Genomic DNA, 25,694 nt, shown 5'->3' with positions numbered 1-25,694 from the left:
CCGCGGGGCCCGGAAGGCGGGGCGCCTGCGCGCGTGCGCACGGGCCCGCCCCGCCCCCTCGCCGCCCCGCCCCCTCGCCGCCCCGCCTCGCTCGCGCACAGGACTCTGGGGCGGCCGGGCCGCGCCGCGCGCCGATTGGTGGCGTCCTGGGCCCGCCTTCTGTTGATTGACAGCGCACGGGCCGCCGCCGCCCGGTCGCCGCCGCCACCGCCGGTGTGGAGCGCGCTGCCGCCGCGTGTGGGGCCCGCCGCCGCTCGCGGGCTGCGCGTCTGCCAACCCCGCCACCGCCCAGCCTCCGCCATGGACCTGTTCGGGGACCTGCCGGAACCCGAGCGCTCGCCGCGCCCGGCTGCTGGTAAGCGGGCGGCCGCCGGGCCGGCGCGGGGAAGGCGGGCGGGCGGCGTGGCGACGGCCTGGAGGCCCGCGGTGCCTGAGGCGGGCGGCCGGGGAGGCGGGAGGGCGAGCGCGGCCCGCGCCGGCCCCGGCCGCGGCCTGGGCAGCGGGAGCGCCTCCGCCATGTTCGCTGCGTAGGAAGAAAGGCTCGCCGCGGGCGCGGGGCCGAGGGCAGCGCCGGGCCGCCGCGTCCTTTGTGTGCAGCGCACACGCGCGGGCCCCGCGCAGCGCCGGCTCGGTCGCGGCCAGGACCCGCGCGCGGGGGCCCGTCGCCGTCGCAGGCGGCGCGGCGTCCGCAGCCCCGCAGCCTCTGGGCCTGCGTCGAAACCACTCTCCCCTCCTGCACGTTATCCCGCGCCGGCACAAGTTCGGGCTTTCGTTTGGCTTTGTTCTCGCCCCAGAGATCGAGGCTGAACCGTCCGCGCTCCTCTGACTTTTCGGTTCATAGTGCTTTTCTGTTCTCTCCCGGGTCGCAGGAAGTTCCCCCCCGTCCCCAGAGTCAAGAGCCCTAGCCCGGGTCCACTCCTGCGGCCCTGACCTCGGGCGCGGGAGTTCCTGGCGGCCGGGGCTTGAGCTCCGCATGGAAGCCGTGTGAGACCGCTGCCTTTGTTAGCCCTCTGTGCCCAGGGGGTTACGCTCACTCCAGGTTTAATGTGACAGGACCTGTATGTGTTTCTATAAGAAAGACATGGAGCTAAATGCGAAAGTCTGGGGTAGGCCTCGAGTGGGCCTCACCAAATCCCCAGGGGGATTTTGACTGGCCCGCTGGGCGGGGGCTGGGGACCACGGTTTGGGAACTGCTTCGGGGAATACGGAGGTGAATGAGACCCTGCCTTTACCCTCCAAGAGCTTAATAATGAACGCTGGTGATTATCTAAAACTGGCGAAAGTTAAGGACCGTGGGCAGTGCGGGTGTGGCCAGGAGTGATGTTTGTAGTCCCGCAGAGAGTGAGGAAGGGGGCGGTGCTGGAATTGGGCCTCCAGAGATGGGGGACTTGTGATTTTGCAGAGATTCCTGGCGAGGGAAGGATGTGCTCGGAGGGGGAACGTCCAGTTCTCCAGTTTGCCTGAGCGAACCAGTGTGGAGGAGTCGTGCGGCCCGGGGCCCTCCGGAAGGGGTGGTTCTGCCCTCCACAGAGCCTGGGTGCTGGCTGGCCACATGTGAACGGCCTGGCCGGTCTCTGGGCCATTATTCCCACTGACCATTCTGATGGTACAGAAGCATCTAAATGTCCTTGATCCTGTGTACTCACCTCGGTCGTTTGTTTTCTAGAGTGTTCTAGTTGTACGTAAATACCTTGGCTTTGTGTATGCAGTCTTTTTCTCTGTTGATGGAGTATAACTTCTATCTGAATACGTTTGGGGCAGAGTTTGGATTTGCAGATGTGCCAGTAAGCCTGTCATTTTTTAAAAATCTCCATAACTTTTTCCTCAGAATCAATTTAGATCTGCTCAAGAAAGAATCCTTGAGATGATACAGAATCTGACAACTCCTAAAGAAATTTCGTTTAGTTTTTAAATTATAGTTGACATACAGTATTATATTAGTTTCAGGGGTACAGCACAGTTGATTAGACATTTATGTAACTTATGAAGGGATCACCCCATTAGTCTAGCACCCACCTGACGCCATGCATAGTTATTATAACATTATTGACTATATTCCCTACACTGTACATCCCCTTGAAAAACTTAAGTCTTACAAGTTGGCCGTTGGCAACCTGTTGCCAGAGACAGTGGGGAGGGCATGTCCAACCCTGGCTGAGGTGTCAGGAGGGCTGCATGATGTTTAAATCCTTTCCCTGGAGAGTGGATTAATGAAGTGCTCCCTGCCTGCAGGAAGGGCACTGACACTGTCACAGGCCCTGCTCGGCTGAGTGTGTTTTTAAAAATAGCTTTAAAAACAAGGCATCTATGTATGTAAATGACAGGAAGCTGAGAAGGATAAGTACAAAAATGAGTGACAGAATTGAGATCCAAAGTTCTCTTGACAGGCACTTAGTTAAAACCAGCAAGATGAGATTTAACGGGTTAAAAAAAACATTTGAAAAAGAACAGAATCTGACTTCACAATCTTGTGAAAATACTGTGATTTTTGAAAACTTAAACAGCATACTTTTTCAGAAAATTGATGGTATTGACTGATAAAAATGGAACAAATGAGAGGAAAATAATGTCTGCTTCATAAAGTGGATAGAAAGATGAGGCTAAACCTTACTGTCATGACCCTCATTGTGATACGCAGGTGTCACAAATTTCTGAGCTAATGCAGAATGAATGGTAAAGCCCCTCGTCATTTTCACAGTCCCCGAAAAGAGTTATTCAGGACATGTGATCAGACCCATTTCAAATCTGAACTCTTCCTGCTTTCTGTGACTGATCCTGCATCTGTAAAGTGGGACGGTCACCTCCTGTCGTTAACGCGTGGGTTAGGGAGAGTACTGGTGTCCAGTGCTTACTGCAGGGTGAAGCACGTGGTCAGTGCTTAGCAGATGTTAGTATATGAACTGTTAACTTTAACGGCTGTTTCAAAAGGGGGGAAATGCACTCAAAGGGATTCTGTGAAAAACGCTGTATCCAAAGGGAGGAAATATCACACTGCTCAGGTGACATCAAGTGTATTTTGTTTAATTCTTTGATTTTTGTTTTAAACATCACATCTGATCTTCTTGCTATCAAGCCTCTTAAGTTTTTATAGTCTGAAGAAAAATGTAGAAAGAACGTGTTATAGGTATACGTCAGAGATGTTGCAGGTTGTGGTCCAGACCACTGGAGTAAAGCAAGCGTCGCAGTAAAGTCAGTTGTAATCTTTTTGCTGGTGGAGGGTCTTGCCTTCAGTTGGTGAGAAATGCACCATCTGTGAAGCACGATGAAGCGAGGCGTGCCTAGGAGCGCTTTCAGACACTGCGTCACATTAGTACTTTCCCTCCCGGCCCTTACACACTTGCTTGCTGAATGGAGTTTACACGCGCGCACGTGCCGTCAGAACTTGGCTGTAACCACATGTAACTCTGCCAGCCCCCTGCATGCGCAGATTCCCCACCGCAGGTGACCTCTGAATGACGTAGGTGTTAACTGGTCGAGTCGGTTGAAAAGGTTGAAAAATGTCCGCACATAATTGGACCTGCACAGTTCAAACCCATGTTGTATATATGTGTGTATGTGTGTATATATATGGTTTACCTAAAAGGAGGTATGTTTGTTCACATCTGACAGAATCGGAACCCCTCAGCTATGTCATACAGAAGTGCAGACTTGATGTCTTAAAGATTGACAGCTTGTATTTGATCATCCAAACAAGGTAACGGTGTCCTGGTTTAAAGTCACTTTGGCAGCCACTCGGTTTCAATTTTATAGGGTGGTTATTTCACTTACTAGGTTGCTGCACCAGTTCACTTTAAAACTGCTGATCAGCTGTCAAGGACTAGATAAGTTCTTGGCAGGCCAACTTCACACTATTTCTTACAAAAAAAACAAAAACAAAACTGGAGGTCTAGGAAATAAAGTTTAAGATATTAGAAAAAACTTAGACTAATTGTAAACTTCAGAGTTAAGCAGGTCATAAAAAGTTAACTCAGGTCATAAAAAATTAAAATAGATTTAACTATGCAAAAATAAGCAATTTCTGCAGGACAAAATACCACAAAAGCAAAAGACAAATTGAGAGAAAATAATTACAATACATTTTACTAAAGGTTACTAGTTGTAATGAGTGAAAGTCTCACACGGGTTAATTCGAAAAAGAGAAAACCCATTAGAAAAACAGTTCAAAGATGTCCTGTCAGGTTAAGGACGAAGAAATGGAATGACTCATCAGGAACCAGGGCTCCGCTCCCTCGGTCACCGTAGAGAAGAATGACAGGTCATTGGTGTGCCGTGCTTTCCACCCGTCAGGATTAAGATGTGAGGATGTAGAGAAATGGACGTTCTCGAGAAGTACGGGAGTGGAAGTTACCACAACTTTTTTTGAACAGCTTTTGGCACCTGTCAGATTGAAACCGCTCATACCCTTGACCAGCATTCTGGCAGATTAACTAAGGACTTAAGTCTGAGGTTGTTTACGGTGGCATCGTCTGTCACCTAATAAACCGGATTCAGCCTGCATGCCCATCAGTAAGGGAACTGGACAGGTGACTGGTGCCGCTTCCCATGTGGACTAGTGCGCAGCTGTCAGGAAGAGGAGGTGGGCCCAGACGCGTCACCAGCGGTGTCCATAGAGGGTCGTGTACCGTATGCTTCTACCTTTAAAAACTAAAATGCACATACACAAGAGTGCGTATTACGCGCCATCGAATCAGCTCTGACTCCTGGCGACCCTGTGATGAGCAGTGTCCATGTTCTGTGCTCCCCGTGCACAGCACAAGAGCAGAGAGGAGAGTGGGCCACATCCGCCAGCGGTGGCCTGGGTGGGCGTGGTGGGGCGGCGGGGCCTTCCTCTCGTGCCTCCGTGCCGTTGGGAAAACGTATCGCGTTTGTAGTTGAGAAGAAAATGTGGGTATAAAAAGCAGTGTAGGCAAAATATTTGGTCATTTTATTGTACATAGCAACCATTAGCTAAGCGGAATGTGATCAACCTGAGTATTTTTCTCAGTATAGTATGTAATTTTCAGTAGACTTAGCTTCAGAATGTAGAGAACTAAAAAAAAAATGTAGGTGAGATTAGCTAATGAAAAATTGTCTTCAGTCTTGTTTCATTCTTTATTACAGTTCTTCTGTTTCAAATTTGGGGCACCTCTTCCAAAGTTTTGGGTCAAAGTCAGATTTCGTGCAATGGTTGTAGCCCCAATATTTTGAATTACTATTTATCCGGAATAGAATGTAAGGTTCTGGCTAATCAGAAGTTTCCTGCAGCGGTCCCCAACCTTTGTGGCACCAGGGACCGGTGCTCCTATGAGAATCTGATGTCTGATGATCTAAGTCGGAGCTGAGGTGGTGATGCCGGCGCGGGGAGCGGCTGCAGATGCAGACGAGGCTGCAGATGCAGACGAAGCTTCGTTTGCCCTCCGCTCACCTCCTGCTGTGCAGCCCGGTTCCTAACAGGCCATGGACCAGTACAGGTCCACGGACCAGGGGGTTGGAGACCCTGCTTTATAGCATCTATGACCTGTGGATTTTAAAAGAAAGAACCCAGATGCAAACTAAGTGTGATCCTTCGATGGATGCAGAAGGTGTCCCAGAAGCATTCTAGAGCCTGGGGAATCACCTTCGTGGGGCTGAGGTGAGGTTAACGAGATGACCCTGAGATGACCCTCACAGAGTCCCTGGAGCGCTGCCTGTGTGTGGGGGGGGAGTGGCAGTGTGGCTCCTGCTGGGGCATGGACTGGGAGCGGACGCCTGGGTTTGATCCCTGCTCCTCACTGGCTCTCTCGGGCAGTTAACCTAAGTGCCTCCCCGCCTCGCTCTCTCACCAGTAACAGGAAGAACAGTATCTGCCTCCCTAGACTACTGTAAGGTTTGCTGCTTTAGAATAGGGAGAGCACTGCACTAGTCCTGGCGGGCAGAAATGTTCATGACCATTTTTATGAGCCAGTCTGGGTGGTGGATGACAGCGTGAGGTGAGCTCGTGTGTGAGATTGAACCACCACTCACAGTGTTCCAGAGTGAGAGAGGAGGGGACGGGCTCTTTGCATCCCGCCGTGTCCTCGTTCCCTGGGGGGTGGCGCTCAGTTTGGGGCACTGAGACTGCCTTGTGGCCAGAGGAGGGGGCCAGGCCGGTACCGAAGCTGCGGCCTCTGCTGCGAGGGAGGCTTGCGGGAACCGGAAGTGTGTTCCCCAGATAAAAGAGACACCCCCCCAGCGTGAGACATCGGCAATAGAAAGACTGGATTTAGGCGGGTGGTTTAATTCAGCAGTTGAGATCTGACGTGGCACAGGTGGAAGAGTTGGCTATCTCCAGATTGGCTTCCTCCCTGCGATGCCCCCTCTCCCAAGATGCCTGGCTGCGGCCCCACCGAAAGGCAGCGCGCATGTCCTGGGCCAGCTCATGCAGTCTCGCGTCTAGGAGAATGGGCTAGACCCGGTACCGTCTGGGCTCCCTTGGAAGTGGCCTGCTGGAGCATGTGGGCTTCTTGTAGGGGTCGGATCCTGGGAGTCAATGGTCATCCTAAATGCCGCTTCGTGTCCTTGTAATGCAGCTCGTTGAATACTTCCCATAGTCTTTATGTCGCTTGTGAAAAACATGAAAGTATTTGCAGCTACGTCAGTTACTAGGGCAATCCCGAGGGATAAGACAGTAACGGAGTAGACGTTCCTCATTTGCATGAGGAGTATAAAGCGGAAGAGTTACTTTTTGTTAAATCAAGAATTTATCAGGTATTTCAGGTACTTCTGACCAAAAGACTCCTGAAGAAATTTTTTTTACTTGGAGTTTATAAATGTTCATTAAAATTTTTATTTTTGAAAGAGTAGCATTGATACCCTGTTCATTCCTGCATAGAGACTTAAAAAGATGATATGGCTGAATTGGTTTTTAAATGAGTACATTTCTGTCCTTGAACTCCGAGGAACAGGAGCTAGGGCAGGTTGTCCAGCCAGTGTGCTGACCTTCAGAGCGTGGACGCACACGCCCTCCTCCCTTCTCAGCTGTGTGCGGGTTCATGTATTTAATAGCTTAAATAGAAGTTGGAGGGGAAGCTGGAAAATAAGGAATTGGGTTCAATTTTATGTGGAAAGGAATAATTGAGTATAAAACATTTAAGACCAGTACTTTGTTTTGTAAATCTTCAGCTTTTTGGATAAAAGATTTCTCTGAGTTAATCTTGGAGTATCTGCAATGCCTCATTTTCTCCGTAGACATTTGTTGAACTGGGCATTGTGCTGGGGACACCCCTCAGCCTCTCCTGGTCTCTGTGCTCGTTTGTTTGAGACTCTGAGTGGTTATTGAAGTGGGATCTTTTGAGACCTGTAGACCTTTGAAGAGTCCCTGTAACTTTGAAGTTCTATTCTGAGGTACCAAATTATTGTTTTCTTGCTCGAGAATCAGGTTTTTTTCTTCCCAGGATTCACTTTCTAGAGAAAGATTTTAAAATGATTGTTGATTTCAGTAATGAAATTATCAAGACAAGTATTTTTCTCAAAATACCCAGCGTCCCTTAAAAATGCCTGTCGGGTCATCTTTCACTGCTTTTATGTTGCCTGTAACTGTTGGGAACATGTCCATATTAAATAACTGTCAAGAAAATATTTTTAAAAATAAAATTTGTCCAACAGAGAGAACATTAGACTTTAATAGCGAACTTATCTCAAAAGTTTCCCCCTTTGACACGCCCACCCCCCTCCCCGACCGGTGACCTAAGCAGGTGTCCTGTGTCCTAGGGAAAGAAGCTCGGAAAGGATCTCTGCTCTTTGACGACCTCCCTCCGGCCGGCAGTACTGACTCAGGTACAGTCTTCAGGCTCTCCCAGGTGTGTGTCAACGTGTCATCCTGGGATTGTAGTTGTCTCAATCTTTTTCCCTTTCCCCCATTTTCAACACACAGATGTTTTAGGTGTTGGACTGTCTTAAGTTTTGAATCCATGGCATCAGGTAAGGCAGACAAATCCACTAGTCGCTAGCCCTGAGAAACTGCGTAAAGATGCTGAGCAGTTTTCTCTGGTTCATTTGAGTGTTTCTTTTACAAACAAATAGGATTTAACTCTTTAAGGCAGGTTTTTGTTTCCTTTCAACGATAGGACTTTAAAATAGGTTCAAGACATTAACTGCAGTGTGAGTTGCCATTGGATTGACACAAGAGTTTTGAGTTTATTTCAATGACCCACATAGGTGTCCTGGTGGGATGGATTCTGAAACTTAAGCCTCACCCAGGTTTTATGGGTTCACCAAGTGTTCTGCTGTGTTTCAGGATCAGGGGGACCTTTGCTTTTTGATGATCTCCCACCAGCCAGCAGTGGTGATTCAGGTAAGTGGTAGGGAAAAAATCCAATGTGCTGATGGAAATAATACAGATTTTACTCTTATGTCAAATTTATTTATAGCTTTTCAGAGGGTTTAGGATGGCATTAAGTCATAGTACAGCATAAAGTTTATTAAAACTAAACAGGCACCATTAGATGGAAGCAAAAAGATTAGGTAGGTACTTCACTACATCATCTTTGTGGCGATTTTTTTTTTTTTTAACTTCTTGTGGTTCATCTTACAATTGACTAAGAATTAAGAGTTCAGTAATTTACTTTGAACTTTATTATTAATTAAAAATAAAAAAAAAGCCCACATCTGTCATTCTGGTTTGCCTTATGTTCCTGATGGATCCAGTGGATCCAGCAGGTGTCTTCATATATGAAATAACGGTTAAAATATTTTCAGTATCCCTAAACCCATAAATTCAGGTAAATAAATCTTCTGTTTCATGCTACTTACATTAAAAATTTTCTGATTTCAGAAAACGAGGTCTGAATGACACTGGTTTAGTGACTGACTGGTACAGACCCCTGTGCAGGAATTTTTTTGCAATGCAAGACGTTAGTTAATATTTTTCACTTGGTTCATATGTCGTCAAGATTCTGTTTATTGATTTGATTTGATTTTTGTCAAGCCTGTTAACACCACCTCTGTTCTATAAATGTTTAACTTCTTTTTATGTCCCAGTCACATAGAAGGGGAGCATGGAGCAGATTTCTCTAGGTTGTCATAGTGAGGCTCTGTGACTCCATCTCCCTGAGGACTTCTCCGGGGAATTCCCAGAGGGGAGGGGAAGGTACTGCGGTGGCGGTGGTAGGGGGATGTCAGTTTGGGATGCAGGCTGTCTTTTTTCATGTGCAGTTGTATTCTGGTGTGAAAACCTTTATATCGTCAAATAGAACATTTGCTGCTTTTCATACAATTTTTTTTTGTAGTAATTCATTACCATAAAATCATTGGAATTAGTCTAGAAAGTTTGGATTAAATTAGTATCATTTCTGTATTTGGAAAAAGTAATACAATCATCTTACATACCCATACCAGGAAACTACAGCATCCTCACGCTCACAGTTTGGCCTTCCCAATAAAGACAGCGCCTTTAGTTACGATGAAAGTTAATGTGTGCACACAGGGCTCGCAACAGGTTTAATAGAGGAAAGAGCCAGCATAGCCATGCTTAGTTGTCTGTGGGGCAAAAGACGGTCAGCCAGTCACAGCTAATATCTCAGCACCCCAGAGAGCAAGTTTGGTTTTGGGGACATAGAATCCAGTCTTACATCCAATCCAGTATTTTGGATTTCTTGAGAAGATATATTCTTCTCAAGCAGGCAAGAACCGTTTATAAAAATGGACTGCGTTCTAGGACGTAAAGGAAGCCCCAGTAAAGAATCGATTTTATAGACAGACCACATTTCTGACTACAGTGTGGTGTAACTAGAAGTCAATAGCAAAGCTTTAAAAATTCCTGTTTTGCAATTTTAAAGAAAGGATTCTTTTACGTGCCCATGGCGAAAGCGGAGCACAAACAGCAAGTGGCAGGAGGGTCTCCTGGAAACGCCCGACGTTTCCTGTTAATTTGGCATGTTATGTGGGGTGGGACGTCTGTCATGTTATACTATGGTATGAAATAAAAATCAGTTACTTGCAAAAGGATGGATTATAAAATGCAGGGACATTTTCTTCCCTTTTCCTCCACTCAGAAATGTCGGGCAAAGGGGAGTTGCGTAAATGGCCGCGTGCTTTATGCCTAAGTGCGGGGAACACTTGGGCCCGTTCGCTGTGACAGCAGCTGCCATCTCTTGGATATTCGGTGGACCAGGCACTGTGATAAATGCTTTATGCACCTCGTCCCCATCAATTTTCAAACAGCCTTCTAGGACGACTATTCCGGAGTTGCCGGTGCAGAACGGGCTGGGAGGTGAAGTAACCTGCCTGCCGGGCACACCTCCTGTGAGCAGCAGAACTGGGCCTGGAAACCAGACCTTTCTGAAGGCACGCCCACCGCAGGCGCTCCAGGCCCTGGCTTTGAGTGCACATGCCTTTCTTCGCGTCTGGGAATGGCTCCAGCAGCCCCATTTACCTTTTGGGGTACCTGCAGCCCTTAAAGTCCGACATTTACCTCATTGTAAGCCCGTTTTGGCACTTGATTTTTTTTTTGAACTTGTTCAGGAGTGTCGCTTTGCGGATTTTGGAAATGTCCCTATTTATAAATAAGAACCTGTGGGTGTCAAACATGGCGTGCGTGCTGCAGCCCCGGGTACAGCTGTGTCTTTTTACCGCCGAGAGGCCTCTCTTGCACATGCTCCCATGGTTGGTCTGAGCAGGGCCTGACCCTAACTCGTGGTCTTCCACGCAGGTGCCCAAGCGCACTGCCCAGGCCCTTGATACCACAGCCAGGGCTGCTGTGCCTGCCTCTCACAGGCCTCTGAAGGCTTGACATGTCATCTGCCTCTGAAGGCTGCGGGGAGCCCGGTCCGCTGGGGGATCTTTTATAGCAGTCCACAGCTGTGTTTCTGTCTGGTTTTTACTTCATTTCCAGGTTCTCTCGACACCTCGCTAGCCCAGCTGGTAAAGAATGAAGGGAAAGGAGCAAAGAGGAAAACCTCTGAGGAAGAGAAGAATGGCAGTGAAGAGCTTGTGGAAAAGAAAGTTTGTAAAGGTTTTAGACAGTTTGAAAACAAATGTATTAGACTTCATCTTCCAAAACAACCCAGAGCAAAAGCAGGCTCAGCTGTCTGATGCTGCTGCTTCCTTTCGCGTCTGTATTTAAGGAGCGCGTAGGGCTCCCTTTTTGCAAACAGATTTCCAGAGTTTACTTTTGGTTCCTCTCTCTTTACTTTCTCTGCTTTGGTCAGGTGGGAAACCTACGTTTCTTCCAAGGGTTTAAAAACACAGGTAGCCTTGACTCAGCCCTCTCTGTCTTTCTGATCCTGAGTCTTCGTTCCCTGCCGGCTGATGGGCACCGTGAATTCCCTGTTAGCACCGTAGACAGCTTCCCCTTTGAGCCCGAGGCTGCAAAGAGCAATTGAAATTTGTAGTCAGCCTTGCAGCTTGTCGGAGTGGGAGAAACGAAAGGCATCAGCGGGAGAGGAGCAGCTCTGGGTTTCAGCCGCTGCCCTGCGGGGGCTTCGTCCTTCCCCTGAGGAGCTCTGTGCCCGCAGCAGCGGCGCTTCGCAGAGCGCTTGCTCTGTTATTTACACGGCCCTTGGGGTCAGAAAGCCAGCTTAGGCTGGCCCGGCGTCCAGTATGAGTAGGTTTCTGTGCCTAGGTGGACTCCCGTACCCTTTTCCTTCTTAGTTAAAGCAAGAGCAGCTGATCTTGCCGTTCAGATTCTTTACCGGCCTCACGCGTGGAAGTGCAGGTTTTCAGGTGTCCGGCAGGGCCTTCGGCATAAGCTCTACTTACTCGCATTTCTCGAAAGTAGTGCTTTGCCTAACGCCTTCTCAGACGGAGCTGTCCTGTGCTCCTTGCTGTCCTCTGCTGTCCCCTCTCCACTGCTCAGCGCTGCGGAGACTGGCCCCGGCCGGCACTGGTCCGACCTCCATTGCAGACTGCCCCCGGGGAGAGGCCTCGAGGGGTGTGGCTTATCTGCGTGCCCCGTTAGGACATTGCTGACCGTTCCCTCGCATTTGCTCTGGGATTAGGGCTTCTGGAGGGAAGGGCACAGTTTTGTATTGGCTTTGTGTTCTCTTTTCTCAGCCTCTTCAGTGATCTTCAGTTTGAAAGGCTACGTGGCCGAGCGGAAGGGTGAGCGGGAGGAGATGCAGGACGCCCACGTCATCCTGAATGACATCACCGAGGAGTGCGGGCCCCCGTCATCCCTCATGTGAGTGTCCGCACTCCAGCGGGCCTGGTCGGCATAAAGCTCTGGACCAAACTGACAAGCTTTGGGCTCCGTCCAGTGTGTATTCAGTAGAAGGACTGACACCCACCACTTGAAAGTAGTATTCAGCTGGGATGGCATTTGCCCCCCTCCCCCCTTACGTTTTTGGTTGTCACAGTGGGTGTGCTCCAGAGTCTGGTAGGGGAGGCCGAGGGTGCTGCCCAGCGTCCCACAGTGCACCAGGCAGCCCCGTCACAGCCGTCCGGCCCCAGATGTCAGCGTGTTGACGTTGGGAAGGCCTGCTCTCTGGGAAGTGGCTCCACGTGGGGGCTCTGGGGTGTGTTCCTCGCCACCGGTGCTTGACGAGCTGCCGCCAAGGAGTTTTCCAGGTGTGTGGCCCGGAAGAGGGAGGTGGAAGCCCCGAGGTGCAGCAGCGAGTGGTGACCACGGAGGGCTAGTACGATGGCGAGGGCTCAGGGAGAGCAGAAACCGATGGCTTCAGGGGGAGGAAAGACAGGGAGAAGTAGCCTCATCCGGACACGCTGAAACGTAGCCTTCTGGGTAAGGTCTTAGGTGTGGAGGAAAAGCAGCCAGAGGCAGGGCATCCAGGTGGTCATTGACATTCGTTATGTTTACGTACGTGACGTTGTGTGTATGTTTCATAATTACATGGCACAAACCACCTGGTGGTTCTATACTTACATACTCCAGGTGTTACCTTCACTGACACTAGTCATTAACATAGTGTGCTGGGGCCATCAGTGCCAGTAGCTTTTGTCTGGTGGATCAGGCTAATCGTGAGGCAATGGCCCAGGGTACCTGGTCATGTTCTGAGGCAACTGTATGTGCGTGTGCACTTGCTCCGTGAGTGTGCCTTGGAGTCACTTTCAAAGCCAGGAGAGGGCTCCTGGAGGGCTGCGGGAACAGAGCCTTTGGGGTGGGTCTGATGGGGAACACCAAGCCACACCAGGCCAGCGCGATGCCACGAGATACCAGGTCTGACGCGCAGCCAGGTGAAGCTTATTCTTTCGTGGGTCGTAACGTCCCAGGTTGAAAAGGGTTTCAGAATGTCAGGAGCAAAAGAAAAAAAAAAATGTTGGGCGAGACAGGTCTGCCAAGTGAATGTCCTTTCCCCTGGACATTTTGTTCTTTCTTTCTTGAATCAGTTTGTTATTTAGCGCCATTTCCCCCACATATGTGAATTTTCCTGGCAACACTTGGGAGGGGAATAGGAATAAGTGATAAGGTGTAGACATCCATCCGTGTGAGTGACAACCCCGGAACGACCCCTGCTCTCACAAGTGTTTTTGACTGTCTTGGGTCAGTAATTATCTGTGCCTTAGTGTTTAAAACTAAAACTGGTTTAAATAGAAAAATTTAAAATAGATGAATTTTAATTTCATCTTCACTGAATTAATAGATCTTGATTTTTGAAACAAGTGTTGAGGAGTTAACTTTTAATTTTGAAATACCATGCAAGTTACTTAAACGTTTGTCTTAGTTAACGTTACTGCCTTTTTTCCCCGTTTGTGACCATGTGACTAGTGTCTTACCAGTGAGACTTCCTCTCTCTCGTCGTTGCTCACTGGTTGAGATAAGATTGAAGAGCTTCTGATAGGAGTAATGTTTGCTGTGAGACTCACTGACTCCTAATTCATTTTCCTAGTACCCGGGTTTCTTATTTTGCTGTTTTCGATGGACATGGAGGAATTAGAGCCTCAAAATTTGCTGCACAGAATTTGCATCAGAACTTAATCAGGAAATTTCCTAAAGGTGAGTCTGAGAACTAAGTTCGTGTTCATTCGGTGTTTGCCGTTGGTGTGGATCAGACACTTTGGCTTTAGCGAAGGGTCATTACGACAGGAGCAGGGCCGAGAGGAGCGAGCTCCGAGGCAGGCGGGTGTAGCGGCCGCGCATGTGTGCCTCGTGGAGTCGCTCGTGTCTCGGTGATTGGCACCTCTCGCGAAGCGTCCAGGCACAAGCGGGTGTCTCGCCCTTACACTCGGGAGACTGCTGCAGCCAGTGCAGATGGCCCTGTCTCGTCGGCGAGGAGATGGGTCGTTCTCGGTCATGGCAGAATGGCAGTGGGAGGAAGCGAGCCTCCGCTCCTGAAGAGTTTGCTCTCTTGTTCCTTCTGTAATAGGGGATGTAATCAGTGTAGAGAAAACCGTGAAGAGATGCCTTTTGGACACTTTTAAGCATACCGATGAAGAGTTCCTTAAACAAGCCTCAAGCCAGTAAGTAGAACCACGCGAAGACGTGAGTGGAGTGTGTGTGTTGTTTTCCTAAACACATTTCAGGTCTCCTGATTTAGTTTAATACTAATGCTCACTGTCTGGAAAGTACCTAGCACCAAGTAAGCTCTTACACCTGTTAACTAACTCTGAAACGGGAAAAAAGTAAGTTTCAAGGAAACGTTTCGTTTTGAAGTATAAGACACTTTCCATTTGGCTCTGGAAATGAGTCTCAAAGTGCTAGCATGCTGGTGGTGACTGTATTTCTGATGTCTTTCCCTCCAGGAAGCCTGCCTGGAAAGATGGGTCCACTGCCACGTGTGTTCTGGCTGTAGACAACACTCTTTATATTGCCAACCTCGGAGATAGCCGGGTATGTGGCTCTGGAGCCACCCACTTAGATAACAGCATGTCACGGGGGGACGAACCGTAGCAAGCGCTTGTCGAAGAGGAAAGCGATGATGATGGCTGGGTTGAAGTCCCGTGGGGTCGCTGCAGGGGCTTCTGCAGAGTCTAGGTCCTGAGTGGGGATAGCAGCTGAGCTTGAGGCACTTGTCCTCCGGGAAGACTTGAGCACCGTCGCAGACCTTCTGCTTTAAAATCCGGGTGTCGTCGTGTTCCTTCGTTTCCCGCGTTTTCTTTCTTGTGTGTACTCTGTGTAGACAGCGCTGTAGGCCGGAATTTAGTCGGTAATCAGGTAACTTCAACATGCTTTAACTTCATTTCTCTGACCTCAGACAGTAATGAATGAAAGGTATTAATCCCTGCCTCTTAAAATCATTGCGATTTCAGAATAACTCAACAGCCTGGCTAGAACAGAGCGAGGTGACGTGCCAGTCATCCGTTGAACCCAGCCCATGTGGCTGAAGGAGAAAACCCAATCGTTTCCCACTGGCGACGCACAGCCTGGGTCCCAGTCACGATGCTAGGAAATGACCTAAAGCTGGAGGGTGGCGCGTTTCCAGCCAGCCTCCCTGCCCATTACCGGTCACAGTGATGACGTGACCCTTCTCACTCTCGGGCGGCATCTTCAGACCTGGAGATAGCTGCACCCCTGCCCCCCGTTGCTTTTAGGGTGATTTGTGTATTGAAGAAATGGCCCTAAGGCTACAGTGGTGATCATCGCAGGTGACAGTCCAGCCTAGTGGGGTTCGCACCAGGTGATTGTCCAGTAGGCTGTCTCCAGTTCATAGGTGTTCAGACCAAATGACTTAAGACTGTGAGTAAAATGGGCCCAAAATGAGAACGGCCTTGCAGGCAGACTCAGACGTGAGTCCTGGTGCTGTGTTTGGCTTTGGGCCTCAGCTTCCTCCTCTGAAATACGAGCTCGTCCAAAGTGCCGGACGGCCAGCATAGCGGGAACACACAGGGACGTGCTTGGGCAGCATGCCGAACTCCGCCCTCGTCTCCCAGACTCTTCTAGGAGTAACTTGGCCAAAGGGGACCTTGGTGCTCGCTAAGGCCTCCCTTCCCTGTAACCGTGAGAAGACAACGGCCTAGGAGGGTGAGCACCCGACTGTGCTCACCCAGCGGAGTTTGCACTGGAATTGAGACCCGAACTCGGGCTTCTCTCCCAGACCGGTGCTTCTGTGACAGACTCTGCTACTTTTTTGAACTCACGTTTGTCGCAGGAGCCTGAATCTGCAACCCAGTCATCACCCTTTCTCCTCAGCGGTGGCCCCAGCACCCACGTCTCACCCCCGCTGTCATCTGTCTTCGCAGGCCATCCTGTGTCGCTACAACGAGGAGAGCCAGAAGCATGCCGCCTTAAGCCTCAGCAAGGAGCACAATCCCACACAGTATGAGGAACGGATGAGAATACAGAAGGCTGGAGGGAATGTCAGGTAACGGCCTCCAGGGGCGGGGCGCTCACTGTGAAAGCGGCCGTGAGACTTCCGAGGGTGAGCTTTCCGCGTCGCGGAGGCTTCAGGGTGATGGGACTCTGACTTGGCCACGTAGGTCCAAGTGGGAACAAAAAACGTGCAGGAAATATGCCTCTCTAAATTCGCAGAAGCAGAAACCCTGTCTCAGGTTCAAGTACCCCACTTGCCACGTTCCTGTGCCCAGGAACTTGCGTAGATGCCATCACGCCGTCCTTCGTCACAGCTGAATGAGCTACATTTTTCAGCCAGTTCTCCAGAGAGAACTGACGTGCTTAAGACTGTGAACGCTCGTTGGGCTCACGATCTCTGGGCTCCCTGGGGATCACCTCCTCAGGCACAGGGGCCGCCCGTGTCTGGCTCCGTCTGCCCCACTTGCTCGCAACTCTCGTTCAGCCTTGTCCTGGTTGTCGTCTGCCATCCCTCTGGCCGCTAAAGGAGACCTTGAGGCTTGTCCACCTGAGGAGACTTCTTCAGGGATGTGGCATTGCGAATTTGTCAGAAGTGTACTGTGGTTCATCGTACAGCTTGACCATTATGATTTTTTTGTGGGGGATGAGAGAGAAGTAGCAAAGCCATGTAAGGCTGCAGTCACGTGTCCTCGGACGTGTCGTGCACCCGGAGACGTCTCTGCTCTGGGCTGATTCTAGCCAGCGGCATGGGGAGGTCTGGAGAGGAGGCAGGACTCTTCGAGTTGGTTCAGTGCTGCTGGGTTAGTAACGAGGGGACGTAGGCCCTGGTCACAGCTGTCTCTTGTGCCTCGGTGGGGTCATGGGCCTGATTTCCCACCGTGGTTGCTGTGGAAAGCCATGCCCAAGAGTGTGGCTCAGTGTTAGTGTCGACGTCACCTTTTCTGCCCTTCTAGCTTTAAAACTCTGCCTTTGAACACGTCAAAAAGACGTTTGGCTCAGTCCTGTGGCTGCGTGATCAGCTATGTTGCGGTCACGTCCCGTTTCCCAGGACCCGCTTAGTAAGCGCGGCATAGACGCCTTAGAGCGTTTGACAGTGGGCTCAGGGCCAGCCCCGCATTTCAGAGAGGAGGGTGGGAGGCTCGGACGGCAGTGGCTCTTCGCTCCTGAGCGGCAGGCCAGGCTGTGGTCCCATCTCCAGCCTGAGGCCAGGACGGGTGTGCTTTTTCTTTTCCTCCACCCCGCCTTCGTTTTATTAAAATTTTAAAATACAAGGAAAACATTTAAGAACGTCAGAGCAGACGTTTCAACATCGACCACCTAGATTCATAAGTTAACACTTTGCCGAATGCCCTTTGTGTATGTGAGTGGTAGGCTGGATTATCTGAAAATTAGTTGCAGAAGTAGCAGCTAAGAAAGTAATCCCTTAAGTTATATTAGATTATCTAGCATCCCGTCTGTGTTCACATTTCTCATTTATCCCGAGTCTTTGAAACCGGGGCTCCTCCGGCCTTCATGTTTGTTTGCCTTGGACGTGCATCCTTCAGCGTGGGCCGGTCCTCACTTCCTCGGCCGGGGTCCCATGCTGGGCCAGGCCGGCGGTCGTACAGGGCCACCATCTTCTGAGTTGGCCTGTTTTTCCCTAGTATTGTTTATGTTGTTCACTGGAAGTTAGATCTGAAGATTTCTCAAGATTCAGATTCAACGTTTTTAGCAAAAAGTGTTTGAAGGGGGTGTCCTACACCTGATTGTCCCTCCCTTCAGTGAGTTCGTTCGTCATGGAGCCCTCGGCTCACCCCAGCACTGGGCCGTGGTGGTAGCAGCAAAGTCTCCGAGTGAGGGGACAGATTTCCCTATGTGGTAGCAGGTAATCTGGGACGTGGCCTTTGGCACCTTGTGAGTATTCTGTTCACCGTCACCGTCCGTCGATGGTGTCATCTCCCCTTAGTGACTCTTGCCCGAATCGGTATTCTGTAGAGTGGCAAAGATGATTTTCTGCTCCTGAGAGTCCTGTCACAGCTATCAGCAGGTGTCGTACAAAAGAGCTTTCCTGGGGGGGTGGGCGCGGGGTGTGACTCATAGTTTCTGTTCAAAAAGCAGGGTAAATGTTTAACTCTTTCATTGCCAATTTACAAAGTGAGGCAGCCACACTTAACATGCATGGAAATTAGTGTTTTTGCTTTCGCTCCTCTGCTTCTGTCCCTTCCTGTCGTTCCTTGCCCTGTGAATCGCCGTGTGGCGATGGATTTTATGTGTTCTGTGCACTGATTGTGGCCATAGGTCATGGTGCTTTCGCTACTCACATCACCCCTGGCGTGGCCAGCGGAAGGGGGCTCCTTAGAGCTGACTCTCGTGTCCTTCAGACAGGTCTGCATGTGTCCTTAAATCCAAGCTCCACGTGCTGGGGATGCTTGTTTCAGCTGGGCTGCCTAAGCCTGTCCAAGGCTGGAGCCGGGACACACGTCGGACCATGCGCTTGGGTCTGTGCTGCTCACTCTGGTTTAACGGTGCAGCCTCCTCTGAGCTGCTTAATGCAGTGGTCGTATCTCTTTTCCTCTCTTCTGAAAATCTTGGTTATTACCAAGAGTATATTTATTTGCAAAAGTGCTTTAAAGTCACGGTGTTGACGTTGTCGCCGTTAGTGAAGTTTGGGTTCGTGTAGTTCTCTTGTCTTTGGACTGTTTCTCACGAGGACCGTGCAGAGTTCCATGTGTCAGCGTGGAGTCATTGCTATTCCCGTGCTTGTTGCCACCTCGGTCATTTATGATCCTTTTGTTTCAATTTGTTTTAGATTTTAGGACTTTTCCCCTTTATTATCAGGCATTTACATGGTGAAGTTGGAACTCTTGTGCACTGTTGGTGGGAATGTAAAATGGTGCAACTGCCGTGGAAAACTGTATGGAAGTTCCTCAAAAATTAAAAAGTTACCACGTGATCTCGCAGCTCGACTTCAGGGTGCACGCGCAGGAGAATTTAAAGCAGGGATCTGAACAGACGCGCACACAGCCGTGTCCGTAGCGGCTTCCCTGTTGGCTGATGAAGTGGTAGAGCGTGGAACGCTGTTCAGCCCGAACCTGGAAGCAGATGGCTCATGCGCTACAGCGTGCACCTTGACGTCATGCTGAGTGAAACGAGCCAGTCACGAGCCACACACTGCCCGCTTCTACTGATACGGGGTCCGAAGAGCGGCCAGAATTCTCATAGACGAGTGCAGTGGGAATTGTCGGGAGGAGGTGTGGCGAGTGCTGGGTAACGGGGGCGTTTCTGGAAAGGTCCTCGAGGCGGCGGTGGTGACGGCTGCACAACATTGTGGCTGTGCTAATGCCACTCAGCTGCACATTTAAAACTAGATAAAATGGTAAGTTTTGTGTTGTATATATTTCTACCACAACTTAAAAATTGAAATTCTGCATTTTTCCGTGGTTAGATAGCTGAATTATATAAAAAGGCGTATTTGCAAGTGTCGTGCCTTCATCCCTGTCTCTCTCCCTTTATTTCCTGATTCTCTCCAGTGTGCCGTCTTACAAAAGTAAGCAAATCTGTGTGCGTAGTCTTTTACCTTTCCTACTTTCTCACACCGACGGCGGGATGCTGTGCACAGCAGCGCGCCTCTGTCTCCCATGGGCCCTCCGAAGATGGACGGTTTCACTCTCACTTCGTAAGGACGGCAGCTGCGCAGCTGAGGCGGGCTTGCACACGCGGCCCTGAGCTGCGCAGCTGAGGCGGGCTTGCACACGCGGCCCTGAGCTGCGCAGCTGAGGCGGGCTTGCACACGCGGCCCTGAGTCTTGAATATGCGCTCCGGTAGGCCTCGCCTGGTCAGGCGCAGGGCCAATAGTGCGGGCAGCGGGCTGGGGCCGCACCTGCAGGCTTGGCCGTAGCACCCATCGGGTTAAGACACTGAACTTGGGCGTCCGCCCTCGGGATGCCCAGAAGATGGAGCTTCCACCACCCAGCCTTTGCTTTGCTCATAGATGGCAGCAGAGTGTGACCTTGCTTTTGCTCATGTGCCAGGAGAGCTGCAGCCAGGTTGGCCGCCTCTGTGCCTCTCTTCCTGACTGAGTTGGAGCAGGGAGCATCAGGCCGCCGCGTAGCCTTCCCGCCAGCAGGAGCGAGTCTCGCTGGGCAGGTGGTAAGGAGTGAAGATGGAAGCTGTGCGGAGCCAGCCGTGTCACCACGCCAGCGTGCCAGCACCTAAGGGCGGCTGCTCCCTGACCGGTCTGGCCGTGGTGGCCCTCACACAGGCGGCAGTGAGGCTCCATGCTGCGGTGACAGCGGTCTTGCAGTCGGTGCTCCGATTCGCTGAGCTGAGTGACGTTTGCACGTGCACACCCTATGCAAGCGGTCGCACTGGGTGCAGGCAGAGTCCCAGGCCGGCTCGCCACGTCATTTTCTGAAGTCTCAGTGGCTTTTCTTGGGTTTGTCACTTGGGCCCTTGGGTTGGGTGCAGGACTTCACTCTGTGGGACTTTGCTCAGTAAACCAGAGTGGACATGGCAGCCTCTGAGGTGCGGCGCATGTGTGGGATTGATCCTCGTTTCTTGTACTGAGTCGTGCTGTGCCCAAAGTTGCTGACGGTAACTGGGTCTCCTGAGACCCATCACTGAACTCAGTCTCCTTGACACAAGTTGCACTTAGCACTGAGAGGAGGGGACTCTATCCTGGGCACCCAGTCACTCAGCCGCTGAAGAGGCCCTTTGTTGGCTTTCCGTGGTCCTTGTGCTTGGAGCTGCGTCCTGACTGGTGCTGTCAAGGCCGGGCCCCCACCCGGTCCCTCCAGTCTTCAGCCCTGCTCTGCCCCTCCGGCCCCGCGTTCTGATTGCTCTGGGAGGACTGCTCGGCTTTTCCCCACATCAGACGTCAGCAGTTGTTTTCGTTGCTGATGACTCAGCCGTCCCATGGGCGGTGGCTTCGTGGGCTCGGCGAAGGGCCCAGGCGCGGAGTTCCCTGCCCCAGGCACGGGCCCACAGCATCTGCAGAGCTGCTTGCTCCAGCACCGGGAGCCCCTGGGGACACCGCACTTCAGGCCCAGTGTCAGTGCCTGCCCAGCGCCCTCCCGCACCCCGTCCACTGTGGCTTTTCCCTTGGGCGCATAAGCCAGGGTGTGGGGGCCCGGGAAGTGCCAGCTGCCAAGGTCGCAGTAAAATGTTCTCGGGGAGTCGAGCTGAGGACCGTTCCCCTGCGGTGGGAGCTGTCTCACAACGAGGAGCCCATCTCTGTCACCCCCACCCCACCCTCCCCTGGAAGGAGAACGGGCGGTAGTGCCACGCTGCACAGGAGGCCGCCGACCCCGGGTGCTGCGAGTCCAGCCCAGACCCAGTAGGGAGGAAGGGTGCCTAGGGCGTGGGGATAGTCGCCTTCGAGTATCTCCCAAATCTGATTGAAGTGAAATGCGAAAGTGCCCTTAGCCCCACCTGTTCGGGGCCAGGCCACATGCTCGAGTCACTGGAGGAGCTTTAGGGTAAAGAACAAAATGACAGACAGACAAAGCCAGGCCCGCACCCGAGTCCCATCAAGGTCCAAGTCTGATTCTGGGCTGTGGGCCAATCAACAGGTTAGGCCAGTGCTGGCACATGGGCGGCAGCCAGAGGGGGGCGCTGTTCCCTTCCATGTGCAGCTGGGCTGAGGTGCCAGGAGCAGGAGGCATGGTGGTGACCAACCGCAGTGAAGACTGAGCACGCTTTTCCGTGTTGTGCGTGAGGTCAGGAATGTCCGTGCTGGTTAATAACGTGAATTCTGCAGACTGCACCTTCCACTTTGTCCCATTTTTCTGCTTTTAAGGTCATATTGTAAGTGCTGTGGCCCCGTGATCTGGCGGATGGAGTCTGAGTGTTCTCCCCTCATTTTAGGGATGGGCGTGTCTTGGGTGTGCTGGAGGTGTCCCGCTCCATTGGGGATGGGCAGTACAAGCGCTGTGGGGTCACCTCCGTGCCAGACATCAGACGCTGCCAACTGACCCCTAATGACAGGTAAAAGGGCCCCAGGGGCACAGGCATGCACACACGTGTCCTTGTCACTCTCCCAACTCTTCAGCTTGTATAACGAGCCACGTCTTAGGCACTGCGCTAGGCCCCGGAGCTGCAGAGAGGATACGGCACTGCCCCATGGGCCCCGCTGTCGGGCGGGGAACACACAGGACGGGGGGGCTCTGGTCCAGGGGTTCCTGGGTGGGGGCTGCTCTGGGATACAGTGGCAGTGGAGAAGGGAAGGGCTTCTTGGCCAGGGGAGCACGCGCAGAGGCACGACAGCACGGCCATGCAGCTGCCAGTGACAGCACTGGGCAGACGATGGCAGGTGCTTTGGGGACAGTGATGGGCCCTGAGTTCTGTGCTGAGGAGTTTGAAATCTAGCTTCTCGGTGAAGAATCATGGGAGGTTTTTAGGCAGAAGCAAGCTAGGTCGGGAAAGACTGCCTGTTTAGCTGTACGTCCCCCGTCCTGAGCTGCCCGAGGATGTAGACATTGTGCCTGGTGACAGGAAGCCCTCGGCCAGTCATCGTTAGAGGTCAGAGCAGGATGGAGCGGGGGGCGGCATGGGGAAGAGCGGAAGCTCAGGCCTGAGTCGCTGGGGGAGGTGAGAGGTGCACTGACTGTGCTGTGGCGGGGCGGGGGTCTCTTCCAGAGCGCAGCCGAGAAGCCCTGCCACGTCCCTCCCCGCTCAGCCACCTCCTGTCCTCCACCCCTGCCCTCAGCATGCCATGTTCTTGCTGACCTGGGGTCCCAGGACGTGTTTCCACTGCTTTTCTGAATGAGGCTCAGAAGAGCCTTATCTGCCCCATACCAGACCAAGCCCCCTTTAGTATGTGTGGTGCCAACTCCCTCCACGCTGGGTTGTAGTCCCGTTTGTAGGATCAGTTACTCAAGGTCTGTCACCTCCCCGGAAGGGGCAGGAGTCTGCTCAGACTTGTGCCCTGCTGGTCCCCAGCACAGGCTTTGTGCTGGGTACATACTTGTTGCATGAACCCCCAGTCAGAAGAGAGCTGAGACCCACACAGCACAGTGAGCAAAGAAGGGCTTGAGGCCGAGGGAACCCCGTACCCCGTGCCGGGAGAGCTTGAACCAGACCTGTCCCCGCCACCGCTGCTGAGGAGGACTTGCCTGGGGTTGCTGCCCAGGGGACAGGGGTTTTGAAAGCGAAGAATCCTATATTCAGACAGCGAAAGTGGACGGTCGTCCTCCCTGGGCCCTGGGCTCACACGTGGCCTTCTTGTGGGTGACAGGCATTCAGGGACGTTCCCGTAGGTCCCAACCGCTCGCTCCGTGTTTGGGAGGTGGCTCGAGATGTGGTGTGATGGAAAGCCAGTGTATGTTCACCGTCACACTCGGCGTTTGCATTCAACGACTTGACTTTTGAGTTTGCCTAAGGAAGGGCAGCGGCCGACGCTGGAATTGACCCACACCCAGGTTACTGGCAACCAGAGGGCAGTCCCGGGCTCGATGCATACGAGCTGCCTGCCATGGTTTTTAGGTAGTTTTAGCCTTCGTGTCATAGAAGTTAAATCGGTTTTTAAAAACGTTTATTAGCCTTTGAGTAGTTGGACAAGTGTTCGTCTTGCCTTTATTGCAGGCTGTTTCGTGGCATCTGCGTAGTTATAACCCGTTTATGCTTCTTCCCTCCATCGTAGGTTCATTTTGCTGGCCTGCGATGGCCTCTTCAAGGTCTTTACCCCAGAGGAAGCTGTGAACTTCATCTTGTCTTGCCTCGAGGTAAGAAGGCTCATAGGGAGTGCCAGTTGTCGCAGCTTTAGATAACTGGGAGTCGGGGACACCCCGTTCCTCCTCCATGCCCCTCATTGTTGTGGGGCAGCCCTTGTGTGTACTTGCAACGTCCGCTCTGCCCAGGAGACACCGGTCAGTCTGTCCTGCCTGCCCTGCTGGGCACGGCGAGCAGCTGCTCCTCTTGGTGACGCTGTCTCGAGAGGGCCGGGGTGCGGGCCCCCCGTTTACCAGCCCTTTCTTGCGGGTAGGATGAGAAGATCCAGAGCCGGGAAGGGAAGCCCGCTGTCGACGTCCGCTACGAAGCGGCCTGCAACAGGCTGGCCAGCAAGGCAGTGCAGCGGGGCTCGGCCGACAACGTCACCGTGATGGCGGTGCGGATCGGGCCCTGAGGGCGCCGCGAGGCCGGGCCCGGTGCGGCGTTGGCCAAGGTCGTGTGTGTGTGCACATCTGTGTGTTTCGCGTACTCCTGTGGGACTCTCGTGGTTGTAAATAAAGGTTCTTTTTTTTTTTCTAGTCTTTTGAACTAATATGTTTCGAGCAGCCCTCGACCCTTCAGAGGTTAGGTGTTTGGTTTTGAATATGCTCTGGGTCTCGTTAAAACCACCGTGGCGACTTGCAGTGGCTCGTGGTTACTGACCCGCAAGCCATTCACCGCGCACTGTCTTGTAGTTTCAGGCCCCTCTCCTGTGCTCTGTCACCCTCGGGATGGCCCTGGATGATGGGGAAGTGGCATCCCCTAGTGAGGAGGTGGTGGTGGTGACTGGCCGAGACGAGCTAGGACCCGAGTTCAGGGCGGTTGGGGTGCGAAATAAGGGTACGATATGTTTTGTACCCTCTCAGCCGGGAGAGCAGACTGGCCCACGAGCTCAGGCCCTCCATGGGGTGGTGGGCCCCGCAAGCACCCCCGACGACAGCTCAGGACTCGGCTGCTTCCTGACACCACTGGTGCTGGGCGCAGCCTGCACGAGGGGCTCTGGGCGTGCTGGTGTCCTGGCCCCCGGGGGTCCCGGCGTGAATGGGTCCTCTCCGCTTTGAGCAGTGGAGCTGCTTGCTGTTCAGTGTGGCCTCTGTTTCCTGTTTGGGGAACATGTGTTCGGTTGGCTCTGTGCTGGGCTGAGGTTGTTCGTCCCAAGACTATGCCAGAGCAGAGGGGCCCTGCTGTTAGAGATGTTGAGAGGGGAAAGCCTGGTCCGCGTTGGAAGAACCTTAAGATGCTTCCCAACCCTAATCCTACGTGACACTGGTCGTCAGTATCGCCGTGACTCTGTGTGTATGAGTGCTTGCCTCAGGATGATGTAAGATTTTAAAAACTTGCCTTTGAAGAAGCGTTTCTGTGATGTTCTCTGGCCCCCGCCCAGCACGCGCAAATGGCTTATCACCCTGTCAGTTCAGCATTTGGAGCACACCCTTCCCCGGCTGAGGGCCAAGTTCCGTTTCTGCTGAGGACTGTGACATTGTGCAGTGTGCCATCAGTGATGAAAAGAACCTCAGCGTCTCAGAAGGGGAGGTCGAACAGTTTATTCAGCAAACCTTCTACAGCAAACTAGGTGTCAACCTGTGACTCACATGTCCTTAATTACCAGAGTGCCACTGTCCCAGAGCTGGGAGGCTCAGCACTGAGGCTTCCCTGGCAAGGCCCTCCCACCCTCTTCATAGTGTCCGAGCCCCCTCCTCCAGGCTGGGGCCAACCCCCCACCTCACAGAGGTCACTCCTCGCCATCCTTAGCAGACCTGGCCTAAATGGCCACGAGTGTATATCTCAAGGTCTCCACTTTGTTTTTGTAACTTTGTATAACCACACAACACAATTTTTTAGGTACTTGTACCACTATAAAGTTAGTTAT

At 52.1% G+C, this 25,694-nt stretch overlaps 1 protein-coding gene across 1 annotated transcript; it reads left to right on the top strand.

The window, feature by feature from the left end:
- The first annotated feature begins 185 nt into the window (after window positions 1-185).
- Window positions 186-24,363, top strand: ILKAP (ILK associated serine/threonine phosphatase). The gene is made up of 12 exons (XM_039860663.1): window positions 186-355; window positions 7,708-7,773; window positions 8,234-8,290; window positions 10,829-10,948; window positions 11,989-12,115; window positions 13,779-13,885; window positions 14,256-14,349; window positions 14,632-14,719; window positions 16,069-16,190; window positions 21,983-22,102; window positions 23,757-23,838; window positions 24,099-24,363. The coding sequence occupies exons 1-12, from the start codon at window positions 301-303 to the stop codon at window positions 24,237-24,239; spliced, it is 1,179 nt and encodes a 392-aa protein (XP_039716597.1). The 5' UTR covers window positions 186-300; the 3' UTR covers window positions 24,240-24,363.
- The last annotated feature ends 1,331 nt before the right edge of the window (window positions 24,364-25,694 follow it).

This window comes from Pteropus medius, unplaced genomic scaffold, assembly GCF_902729225.1.
Source record: "Pteropus medius unplaced genomic scaffold, Ma_sr-lr_union100, whole genome shotgun sequence".
NCBI classification, from domain to species: domain Eukaryota; kingdom Metazoa; phylum Chordata; class Mammalia; order Chiroptera; family Pteropodidae; genus Pteropus; species Pteropus medius.
Note: the sequence above shows the minus strand (reverse complement) of the source record. Positions and strands in the feature narration are given on the sequence as shown.

Bases quoted from the DNA above. Each gene is read 5' to 3' on its own strand.
- ILKAP (XM_039860663.1), top strand. From the start codon at position 301: ATGGACCTGTTCGGGGACCTGCCGGAACCCGAGCGCTCGCCGCGCCCG. The intron at 10,949-11,988 runs GTTTTAGACAGT...CTCTTTTCTCAG, and splicing joins GGAAAAGAAAGTTTGTAAAG to CCTCTTCAGTGATCTTCAGT. The intron at 14,720-16,068 runs GTATGTGGCTCT...CTGTCTTCGCAG, and splicing joins CCAACCTCGGAGATAGCCGG to GCCATCCTGTGTCGCTACAA.